Here is a 12,955-nt window from a genome sequence, read left to right on the forward strand (position 1 = left end):
TGTCTGAAAAGTTTTGCTGCTTTGTCCATCATCTCTTTGTGTTCGCTTTGTTTGCCCTAAGTTGGCAGGGTATGCCAAGACGTGGGTACCTTGCTCACTTTGCCGCTGGTTTCAAGCTAGCCTGGCTGATGAGGGTATTGCCCCGAAACTGGTCACAGCAAGCTGGTTTCCAGTCCAGGAAAGACCTAGCTTGGCAGTCTGGCTTGACTGTTCCCATGAGGAACAGGGTCAAGACTGATTTGCATATAGCTGGGTCTGAACTTGGGTGGCAAAGTGAGCTAAAGAGCGATGATGGATTCAACCCAGATCTGTGATTAGGGGTGAGTGTCTGAAACATTTCAGTGCTCTGTCCATCATCTCCGTGTGTTTGCCTTGAAAGAATCCCTCCATAACCCAAAAATTAAGCACATTAAAAAAATATAAAGAAATCAGAACAAGAAATTTGTACAGGTTGGACATACTCAAACAGAAATGCATTGGGATGGACAACCACTTACAAGTTTGAGAGGTGGTGAAGTGTAAATGGGGATGTTAATTTAATAAAGCAAATATGGTTTCTAGCCTCCTGGCCATGGACTCACGGAATTCCTTTAGAATTGTGACGGGGAAGTAGGATAAACTGATAATTTTTGTTTATCTTTCAAGTAAAAACATGACTACTGCCACAGACCATGTCAAATCTATTTTCCTGACTTAAATACATTTTTTTAGATTATATTATTTTTATAGATGCAACAGGAAAAGTGGACTGCATATAGCTGAATTTGCTTCATTACAGTTTACTAATGCAATTGGCTTTTATTCTTGCCCATAAAACTGGTTAATATATTTCTATAATGTCTTTGTGTCCAGATGGCAGCCATATAGTTATAGTAAATAATTTTATTTGGGGCCATAGATATTACATTTTCACTCTTTAACCAGATAAAAAAAACAGGCATTATGTATCATTTGGGTCACAGCAAGTAGGTGAGTACCATGAAGGAGGTCTTTATTTAGCCAGCTGGTAGGGTAGGTGAGAATCTGTAGGTGGGGAGCCTCTGTGGTGTTATGTCTATTTGTAGAGCACACTAATCACCCGTGAGGGTATCCAGGTGCCTGAGCCAGTGTGTAGGTGAGAGTCCCCTCAGAATACTTCCTCGAGCCAGATTTTCAGCGGAACTCAAGAAGTGAGGAGGAGGCTCTGATGTGTTGAAGCACAGAGAGATTTCAATTCAAGTGAGAGTTTGGTGGTAGGAGTAAAATAAGGTGGTGTCTTGGCCAGAAAGCAAGGGTGCACCTACACCCTTAGGGCTGGTACAAAAGATTTGAGGGTTGGTAGATGAGGTTAAGAGAGAGACGCCATATGGGAGAAATTAGTTGAAGCATCTGGAGCACAGAAAATAGATGTCTGGGAGCACTAAACAATGGCAGCTTGAGGTAACCCGGTAGCATAGGAGCATCTGGAGATTACTAGTCAGGACAACACGTAAGGTGCAAGGCTAAAGAGGACCTGGTAATGCTTTAAAATGGCACCGTAAGGTGAAGAATGGGGAGGAGGCATTTGTCAAAACAAGGGAGGCAGTGATTGAGGCACTTCAAAGGGCAATTTGTGGGGCATACGAATGGGCATCTGTATCAAAGGGGGATGACTGGTGACATGTACATCTGACATATTGCAATGGTATATGAGACACACAGAGATTGGAATTTGGAAAAAAGGCATACATGGAGTTCCCCTGGGGACATTTGAGGGTGGTAATGAGAGGGAACATCTGTGATACAAAGGGAGTAGAAATATGAGCTATCTTACAGAAGGTCATTTGGAACGGAGATCACAGCCAGGAGATATCTGAGACTTCGAGGAAAAGGCAAATGGAGTAAGTTTTCTTGGGCAGTAAGTGAGGTTTCTGTGGCATAGAAAACAGGAATCCATAGAGGGGACTATTAGCACTGGGGCATAACGAGGGGGCTTAGGCACAGAGAGAAAGGATGACGCATCTCTAGAATCCCAGAGTTGACACTTGAGGTGTGCATATGATAAAGAAATAGCATTTATGGCACACAGGGATGGAGCAATTTGTGGTGTCATGAAGGATATTTTTGAGGTATAGTGGGAAAGGCACCTTGGGATAATTGGTGGATCACAGAGAGTTCATCTGAGATTTAAGGCCAATTTTCTCACTAAGGCCAAGTGAAGATGTAGTTGTTGCATTTCAGACAAAGCTGAATGTGGTGCTGGGCGACACAATAGAGGAGCAAGTGGTGTTGGGGGTACATAGATGGGAGCAGGCATGACTCAAAGAAAGGGGGGCACGCAGAGGGGATGCTAGTAGTACAGCAATGTAGAGTGAATCTGGGAGCTTTGATGCAGTCAGCTCCTCGGCCACATAGATAGGGTAATTTGGGGTATGAATGATGGATATGTGACCCACTGTCACATAGGACATGGAGGGGTAAAATATTATCCTTTGAGGGTACAGTTGGAATTCAGCCTTATAAATGGAACCTCTTGAGCAGAGTGTGAGGGAGAGGGGCACACTCAAAGAGGGTACTTGAGCGTGGGGGCAAAGAAAGTGTGCATCTGTGGTGAAAAGGTACACTTGGCAGCATTTAAAGGGGCAGTTGTGACATGGAAGAAAAGTGTTTTGGAGTACCTGGAGGGTGTTACATTATACAGAAAGAAGATCGGCAGACACTTAAAGACCTTTAAGGTAGAGGTAAATTGGGGAAAATTACATTAGTGGCCTGAGTAAATAGTAGTGCAGTACAGTTACCTGTGGACATGCATCATAGAAAGGGGAATAATGTGGTGTTGTGTGCTTGCAGCACTTAGAGGAGATAATTGGGGCCTGTGGTCACAGTGCTTGGAGATGCTTGGAGGAGGCCTAATGCTGATGGCATAGCCACTCAGGGTGCTATAGGGGCTATGGCACTTCGACTGCGCCATTAAGACTGCTGGTGACTGAGAGAAGGGCATATTGGAGGCCAGTGGGGGATGACTGAGGGAAAAGTGGTCTTGTGCAAATGAAGTGTATAAAAAGTGATGGATGGAATGCTTGATTTAATCTCAGCCATTGGTAATTACTCTGGTCTGCATCCCTGTCCATCACTATTTTACACACCATGCCCCTTCAGTTCAGACCCAGCTATATGCAAATCAATCTTGACCCTGCCCTAATGGGAACAGACCAGCCTGATCTACAAAGGAGGTCCTCCCTGAACTTGACATAAGCAACCCAGGACCGGTTTTGCCCATATTATGGGCCCGTCAGCCAGCTATAACTTGGTTCCAGTGACACAGTATGCACATGACCCACATCTGGGCATACCCATCCCACTTAGGGAACATACTAAAAAGTGATGAATGGAATGCTTGAATTAATCTCAGCCACTGGTAATTACTCAGGGCCGCATCCCAGTCCATCGTTATTTTGCACACCATTCCACTCCAGTTTGGACCCAGCTATTGGAAAATCAGTATCGACCCATAAAGTGGGAACAGTCCAGCCTAAACTGCCAAACAAGATCTTCCCTGAACTAGAACACATGCAACCCAAGACCAGTTTTGCCCCTGTTATGGGCTCATCAGCCAGGTATAGACTGGTTACAGTGATACCGTGTTCATGGACCCATGTCTGAGAATACCCGTACCACTTACGGTTCAGGGAGCACCTAAAAACCAGCAAAAGGATTGCAAAAATAAAGGTAAACCCCAGTCAGCCTACATGCGGATGTCAGTGCTAAAATTGACACATTCAAGACTATGATTCTCCAACATTTAGAAAAGTGACTATAAATCTCTACACAAGACAACTTTAGTATGAGGGAGTAAATTATACTCGAAACCCCCCAAATGGCAATGAAAATATTTGCAAGGATGCTGATAAGGTAGGAGCAATAGCAGCAATTGATAGGAATTTGTATTATCCAAAATCTTTGACACATGTCAATGATCACAACACTTATATTGTCCTCAATGAATCTTCCCCTCTGGTGTTCTGTGAAATCCATAAAAAAAATACTCATGAGATGGATTGAATCAATCAAGACATGCTCAATTACAAGCAGACCACATTTCCTAGGAGCCCAGGGACTTATTTATTTTTTGTTAAGGATCCAGTGGATTCACCACTTAGACCTGTTGTTACAATGTTCTGGTCTTTTCTCATGAACACAGGCAAGTACCTTGACTTTCATTTTCAAAGTATTGTTCAAAAGACAGTCCATCATGTGTGAGAGACACTACCCATTTCCTTAATACATTGAGGACTATTACCCTTCCTGTAGTTGGAACCATCTTTTTTGTTCTCTAGACATCAAGACATTGTATACATTAATCCCTCGCAGTCAAGGTTTGGAGGCAGCTGAATGTTTTCTCACACAAGAAGAGTATTTATAAGTTAACCCAGTGTTTCTCATCTATTACTTACAGCTCAACGAAACATCAATGAGGTCACAGGGAGCTCCATGTTATGCTAACACGTTCATGAGTAAATTAGAATCTGACTACATCCTGTAGAATTCATCATTGAAAGAAAATGGACTATTGTACAAGAAGTTCATTGATTACATCTTTATCATTTGGACGGGTAACCGTACCCAATGTGAGGGTTTCATACAGAAATTACAATAAACAAATTCTAGGACACAGTTTTTTTTAACACAAACTTTATTGCACTTTTGTTAAGACAAACAGTCCACAAAACAGGATATTGGTGTCCCTCTCGTGAGCAAGAGTAACATACTGGGCTCTATAACGGAGCATTATATTGTAGTCATTAGTTTCAAGTTTACTCCGTTTTACAGCTTGTGCAGCCCAAAAAACATGGACTGTAATCAAGTACTCAAAATAATTTAATACCACCACCTGGATCCCCCAAACCAAACCAGAACTCCTATCTGCCACCAGAGAACCTTCATTATGGAAATAAACCAAAGTGGAGGGGTGGATAAGAGAGAGAGGGGAGTATCTGCTCGGGCAGAGTGAAACTTATTTATGAACCCAGCAAACAATGGTAACAACAAAATTTGTGCACTTGTGATCGACAGGGCAGTACCCCATCTGGAATCAATGAAACACTTATTCACTGGGACCCTGCAACCAACCCGGGATCTGGATCATGTGCCTTAAAGCTATGAAAAGAAAAGAAAAGAGAAAAACTATTACAACCTGCTATTACAAATTAATATTAGAAAATGCTTTTGTTTCCAAATTCACCAAGTCAATCTACAAAATCAAGAACATCATTATGAAGTATTGACTCCCTATCAGCAGTAAAATAGATTTCAATGATTGTTTTAAAGATCCCCCACTGTTTGCTTATCACAGACATCTTAACATCAAAGAGATGATTTGTAAGAACAAAACTGATAACACTCAAAATATAGATGTGAGGCTTAGTCCAGAGGTACATTACAATCTTTGAATTGTTTGAACAGCACTGCAGTATAAAGGGAAATGCCATCACACATCTAACTGCTGGTCAGAAATGTAAAGTGAGGGGTACCTTCACGTGTGATATAATAATTTTGGATCTGTTTTTACTTGTTGAAATGGTCATGTGGTAAATGTTCTGTGGGTAAAACCGAAAACCCCCCAAAATATTTTAGAATACAAGGGTAATATCTAGAGTGTCATAACATGGAATCATCATTGGCCTGTTATTTCATGGAACATAAACACAATATGAGTCAGTTGAAATTTCAGGTGATTGAAAAAATTGACAAAAGAGGTGATCTACCACTGCGCCCTTACCGGCCTGGTCGCCCCACGATCCCCGCTCCTGCTCCTCTGCCCTCCTGCTGCCTGTGACGCCCGATCTCCAGCAACGCCTGCTCCCGGCGCCCCAGCCGCCGCAGGGCCGCCAGAGAAGCCCGCACCCGGTTTTCCCGCCGCCGCTGCCTGCCTGCAGCCCCGCCCCCCGCCAGCCGATTGGCTAAGACGCTCCCGCCCCCAGCTGACCCTCCCTCACGGCTCCCTTCTTAAGGGGACCCTCTTCTCCCGCTCAGGAGCTACCACTGCGCCCTTACCGGCCTGGTCGCCCCACGATCCCCGCTCCTGCTCCTCTGCCCTCCTGCTGCCTGTGACGCCCGATCTCCAGCGACGCCTGCTCCCGGCGCCCCAGCCGCCGCAGGGACGCCAGAGAAGCCCGCACCCGGTTTTCCCGCTGCCGCTGCCTGCCTGCAGACCCGCCCCCCGCCAGCCGATTGGCTAAGACGCTCCCACCCCCAGCTGACCCTCCCTCACGGCTCCCTTCTTAAGGGGACCCTCTTCACCCGCTCAGGAGCTACCACTGCGCACTTACCGGCCTGGTCGCCCCACGATCCCCGCTCCTGCTCCTCTGCCCTCCTGCTGCCTGTGACGCCCGATCTCCAGCGACGCCTGCTCCCGGCGCCCCAGCCGCCGCAGGGCCGCCAGAGAAGCCCGCACCCGGTTTTCCCGCCGCCGTTGCCTGCCTGCAGACCCGCCCCCCGCCAGCCGATTGGCTAAGACGCTCCCGCCCCCAGCTGACCCTCCCTCACGGCTCCCTTCTTAAGGGGACCCTCTTCTCCCGCTCAGGAGCTACCACTGCGCCCTTACCGGCCTGGTCGCCCCACGATCCCCGCTCCTGCTCCTCTGCCCTCCTGCTGCCTGTGACGCCCGATCTCCAGCGACGCCTGCTCCCGGTGCCCCAGCCGCCGCAGGGCCGCCAGAGAAGCCCGCACCCAGTTTTCCCGCTGCCGCTGCCTGCCTGCAGACCCGCCCCTCGCCAGCCGATTGGCTAAGACGTTCCCGCCCCCAGCTGACCCTCCCTCACGGCTCCCTTCTTAAGGGGACCCTCTTCTCCCGCTCAGGAGCTACCACTGCGCCCTTACCGGCCTGGTCGCCCCACGATCCCCGCTCCTGCTCCTCTGCCCTCCTGCCCTCCTGCTGCCTGTGACGCCCGATCTCCAGCGACGCCTGCTCCCGGCGCCCCAGCCGCCGCAGGGCCGCCAGAGAAGCCCGCACCCGGTTTTCCCGCCGCCGCTGCCTGCCTGCAGACCTGCCCCCCACCAGCCGATTGGCTAAGACGCTCCCGCCCCCAGCTGACCCTCCCTCACGGCTCCCTTCTTATGACGTCCCCTGAGCGACCGTGCAGCGGACGCGCGCAGCGGGAGCACCAATTGCGCCGAAGGTGCGCCAAAGGTAAGCCCGTCTGCGCCCGTCCGCGCCTGGACCGCGCGTAGTGCCAGGACCCCTGGCCCCCGCAGACACCAGCCCACCCGCCGGACCTACGATGCCGCCACCCTCAACGCACTCAACACCGGCCGAATCCCGGGATGCTACCGAGCCACCCCGAGACGAACCCACGGACCCTTCAGCTGCCACTCCTGCAAGTTCACCTGCATCCGGACCTGTCCCGCACCAACACCCGCCAAGCCGTACACCAGCAGCAACCACCTGAAGTGCATCCTCCTCAACACCCGCTCCGTCCACAGACACGCCATCGAACTCTGGAACCTCCTCGACACCACAGCCCCTGACGTCGCCTTCCTCATGGAAACCTGGATGAACGACTCCTCAGTGCCCGACATCGCCATCGCCATCCCGGAGGGCTACAAGATCACCCGAAGGGACCGCATCAACAACACAGGAGGAGGCATCGCCATCATCTAGAGGGACACCATCCGCATCACGAGCAACACCGACGACACCCTGACAACCGCCGAACACCTACACTTCCAGATCCACACGGACCCCAAAACCACCCTCAGAGGCACCCTGATCTACCGACCCCCGGGACCACGCACTCAATTCAGCGAGGACATCGCCGACTTCATCAGCCCGCATGCCCTCCCCTCCGCTGACTACATCCTCCTGGGAGACATCAACTTCCACCTGGAGAACAACAATGACCGCAACACCATCACCCTGCTCGACAACCTCGCCAACCTCGGTCTCAAGCAGCTGGTGTCCACCCCCACCCATCTCGCCGGACACACACTCGACGCCGTCTTCTCATCCAGCAAAGACATCGCCTTCAGCCACGCCACCGGACTCCACTGGACGGACCACAGCTGCGTCCACTTCACCTTCAAAAGAACGACGATCCACCACCACCAGCAACAGGTTGCTCGAAGAAGCTGGAACAAGATCACAGCCGACCAGCTCGCCGCTTCCCTGAGCCAGCACCCTCCCGCCAGCTCAGCGAACCCCAGCCAGGCCGCTGACAACCTCACGAATTGGATCAGCAACTGCGCGGACGAACTCGCCCCACTGAGGACCCCGCCCAGCAGACCCGGCAGCAAGAAGGCCCCATGGTTCACTGACGAACTCAAGAGCTTCAAGAAGAACTGCCGAGCCCTCGAGAAAGCCTGGAGAAGGGAACCAACACCGGACAACATGACCACCCTCAAGCTTGCCACCCGGAAGCACCACCAACTGATCCGCGCCACCAAGAAAACTGCATTCAAGGACCGGCTGGACAACAACGCACACAACTGCAAGGAACTCTTCAACATCGTGAAAGAGCTCTCCAACCCCAACGCCGGAAACAACGACATCACCCCATCGCAAGACCTCTGCAACTCCCTCGCCTCCTACTTCCACAACAAGATCGCGGACATACACAACAGCTTCAGCACTCAACCGACGCACGCCACGACCGAACCACCGCCCCCCACCACCACCCTCCGCGCCTGGACTCCGATCAGCACCAAAGACACCGTCCGCATGATGAACTCCATCCACTCCGGATCTCCAACCGACCCCTGCCCTCACCACGTCTTCAACAAAGCCGACGCTGTCATCGCACCCTACCTGCGGGACATCATCAACACATCCTTCGGCACCGCCACCTTCCCGGAGAGCTGGAAACACGCCGAACTCAGCGCCCTACTCAAGAAACCTACAGCGGACCCCACCGAACTCAATAATTACCGCCCCATCTCGCTCCTCCCGTTTCCAGCCAAAGTCATTGAGAAGACCGTCAACAAACAGCTGGCCGCCTTCCTCAAGACGAATGGATCCCTCGACCCCTCACAGTCTGGCTTCCGAGCCAACCACAGCACCGAGACCGCCCTCATCGCTGCCACCGATGACATCCGAGCCCTGATGGACAACGGAGAAACAGCGGCCCTCATCCTCCTAGACCTCTCCGCAGCATTCGACACTGTCTGCCACCGCACCCTAGTGCAGCGCCTCAGCAACGTCGGAATCCAGGAGAAGGCACTGGAATGGATCATCTCCTTCCTCGACGGAAGAACACAGAGAGTCCGTCTACCACCGTACAAGTCAGAGGCCACCAAAGTCATCTGCGGCGTCCCTCAAGGATCCTCGCTGAGCCCCACCCTCTTCAACGTCTACATGAGCCCCCTCGCGGCCATCGCATGCCAACACAACCTCAACATCATCTCCTACGCTGACGACACCCAGCTGATCCTCTCCCTGACCAACGACCCCGCCGCCGCCAGAGCCAACCTTCACGAAGGGATGAAAGACGTAGCCGAGTGGATGACGACCAGCCGCCTGAAACTGAACTCAGACAAGACGGAAGTCCTCATCCTGGGCTCCTCGCCCTCCGCCTGGGACGACTCCTGGTGGCCCCCCGCCCTGGGCACCGCACCCAAACCGACAGACCACGCACGCAACCTGGGCTTCATCCTGGACTCCTCCCTCTCTATGACCAGACAAGTCAACGCCATCTCCGCGTCCTGTTTTAACATCCTGCGCATGCTACGGAAGATCTTCCGGTGGATCCCCACTGAGACCAGGAAGACGGTCACCCAGGCCCTCGTCACCAGCCGTCTGGACTACGGCAACGCCCTCTACGCCGGAACCACCGCCAAGCTCCAGAAGAGACTCCAGCGGATCCAGAACGCCTCAGCCAGACTCATCCTCGACATCCCCCGACGCAGCCACATCTCCGGACATCTGAGAGACCTGCACTGGCTCCCCGTCAACAAGAGAATCACCTTCCGTCTCCTCACCCACGCACACAAAGCCCTACACGACCAAGGCCCGAGCTACCACAACAACCGCCTCAACTTCTACGCTCCCAAACGCCACCTCCTATCGACCAACCACGCCCTCGCCGCCGTCCCCCGCATCCGAAGAGCAACAACAGGAGGAAGGTCCTTCTCCTACCTGGCCGCCAAGACCTGGAGCTCCCTCCCTCCCGACCTGCGCCTGACCCAAGACCACCTCTCCTTCAGGAAGAAGCTCAAGACCTGGCTGTTCGAGCAGTATCAGCCCCCCCCCACCCCTTCCCCCCCCCCCCCAGGCGCCTTGAGACCCTCCGGGTAAGTAGTGCGCTCTACAAATGTCTTTTTGATTGATTGATTGATTGATTGATCTGGACAACAGCTGGGCACTACTTTAGATGTAATGTTTTATCACCAAACTAAACTGTCTGTTGCAAAAGAGAAGCATTGATAGGCCGGTGATGACATTCTTTTTGTTACCAGTGTTCATTTACACTTTCAATACCTTCTACATTTAGTTTACTTTTTCATTCTGTATTATTTGTAATTGAGAAGTATAGTTTTATTCTTTGTCCTGATGTGTTAAAGAGTGTGTCATTCATTATTCTCAATTTTATACAACATATTCATAGCTACTTCAGTTTTCTTGTTCAGTTTGGAATCAGTGTTCATAGCATTTAGGAGAACTTTACTGACGGTCCACTCTATAACCACCAATCAAGTAATACAAATCCCATTTTTGTAATGTTGCTTGTTGGTTTGAGAGTGTTTTTCAACATGGTGACAGCTGCATGTTGTTTAAAGAGTCCTTTCAAATTTACCAACATCTCTGTTTTTGTGTTTAGAGTTTGCTTGTTGATATTCTAGTAGCCGATCATTTTGAGATGGACCTTCTGCTTCTCTTTGTATTAGCCCGGGGGGTATTTGAAATAGGTGCTTTTGTTGTGATCATTTGTTAGGTTCTGTCCCCCCAACTAACATGGCAGCCACTATAGGCCCCTGATGAATACAAAGCTTATGGTTCACAGTCAGTGGAATTACTTTATGCATCTTTTCATTGAGTTGAGGCAATGCCTGCTGCGGGTTTACCTTCCGTGTTCAGATTTTCTGAGTTTCAGTTGTGGGGTGTCCGGATAAGTGTATGTTGGTCTCGTCACCAGGCTCCCAGCTCTTATGCAATTTGAGGACCGTATTCAAGATGTGAGTTTTACACTTCCCTGTGACTTTTGTAGCTGATCCCGGGAGCCCTTTGCATGACATAGTTTTGATGGCAGTTGCAGCTTGTTGCCAACAAACCTCACCAGGGGTTGAATAATTGGGAAAAGTCACATCACTGCACCTTTGTAACATATGCATTTGTGAACTGTAGTTGAGTCACCAGGGTATATGTGGTTGCTCTGGCACATCACTTCAAACTTGTTATTCAAAGTGATGCCACTGCTGCTTAACAAAACCGGACCCCCGCACTGTTCCTTTTGTTACTGGGGGCATATATTGCAGCATTGCTGCAAAACCAGGCCCACCCCTCCAAAACCAGCCCCCACCGATACAAAACCGCCCCCCCAACCTTCCAGCCTCCCAGGCAAATGCCCAATGCCCGCTACGGCCAGATCGACCCTTCCACCATACGAAAATACCACAGGACAAACGTGCACAAACGTTCTTGTCACACATTTCCTCCTCCAGAATGCTGTTTTCATAAAACACCGACCAAAGATCTTTGGAGCAAGCAGTGTCTCAGCTTACAACCAAGGATGCGAAATAGTTCCAGTCAAAATATTTTTGATAGGGTTCTTGATGCTCAAACCTAAACTTCCTTGTTATTGCCAATCATTTTCCTTTTTGCTTCCGCAGGTCAGGTGATGTGTGTGTGGATGCCTGTGACAGAAGAAGAGCTCTCTTCAAAGACGTGGATGGAAGCACCCTGCCACTCACTTCTTCTGTGACTGTTTCCCCAGGATCAGAGCACGAGTGGCCGCATTCTTGTTTCCACACCAGTAAACTGACTACAGTCTCATCCAACGATGAATTAGATTCCCCTTGAACATTTTTGGTTATTCACCTCTTGGATGAAAACCTTGCAAAGCTGTTTTTCCCCCTTTGCTTCAAGAATGGAAATCAACAATGCCGATTCTAGGTTCGAGAAATTGACTAGCGAGAATAACAACCTTCTGAAGAAAAAGAAACGTTTCCAGATATGCCTTTTGTTATTTTAAGCCTTGTCCTGCTCAATCTATTCTTTCCATACAATCCCTATATCATGGTCTTGTCAATCCACTAAAATGGCTCAGGGACTTAACGCTCACGGCTAGCCTCTGCAAGCTTCAGCTCCAAAGCCAGTAAGGCCTACTCTGTCTTTCATACGTTGAGTAATATTACATTTGGGAATCGTAACACCTGATTTTTAAAGCGTTTAGACATGGCAGAAGTGTGGTGTAATGAAATAAATTACATTATGTAATCATTTGTCAACATGTTTTTTGTTTTAGTTTTATTAAGTACCTCTTCAATGGCAGCGAATGAACTTTGAAAGTGGTGGGGTGTAAATAGTTTCATTGATTTTGAGAGAACGAAGGATGCCTAACCTACCTTCCTTAACTGACTGCGAAGGGGGTGTGAGGCTCTCACCCAATGTGATTTAAAAATGAAAAGGGCCAAATGGTACAATTTATAGCAAACCTTTCCAGATTTCTGAAATGCATGAGAGGCTCACAGGAGATACCCAAAGTGAAAGAAGTTGTCCTGGGTAATGGGCAGGGCAGGAAGTGGGCCTGTGGAAGAAGGAGGAGCCGCGGACCGAGCAGGTAAGATTGATGGACGGTAGGGCCAGGCAAGGGGGTATTTCGAAGGACGGTGACAAGGTAAAACTAAATAAATAAAGAATTTTCCATAATCATTGTCCGTCAAAATCCCCCCTCACCTGGCTCCACCGCTCTTACCAGCACGGGCCGCGGCTGCTGGGGAGATAATCTATGGAAATAAGAGATGGGTACATCATTAAATGATTTAAGGGACAGGAACAAGAGATCGG

General features: G+C 49.8%; 1 protein-coding gene across 1 annotated transcript in view; it reads left to right on the top strand.

Annotated features, from left to right (window-relative positions):
- The window catches only part of PKHD1 (PKHD1 ciliary IPT domain containing fibrocystin/polyductin), a 2,083,594-nt gene extending 2,071,212 nt beyond the window's left edge, over nt 1–12,382 (top strand). Inside the window, exon 59 of the mRNA XM_086926200.1 lies at nt 11,779–12,382. Within this exon, the coding sequence (XP_086782326.1) occupies nt 11,779–11,968 (190 nt within the window). The 3' untranslated portion in view covers nt 11,969–12,382. The remainder of the gene's footprint in view (nt 1–11,778) is intronic.
- Nucleotides 12,383–12,955: the final 573 nt, after the last annotated feature.

This window comes from Lissotriton vulgaris, chromosome 6 (assembly GCF_964263255.1).
Source record: "Lissotriton vulgaris chromosome 6, aLisVul1.2, whole genome shotgun sequence".
NCBI lineage: Eukaryota > Metazoa > Chordata > Amphibia > Caudata > Salamandridae > Lissotriton > Lissotriton vulgaris.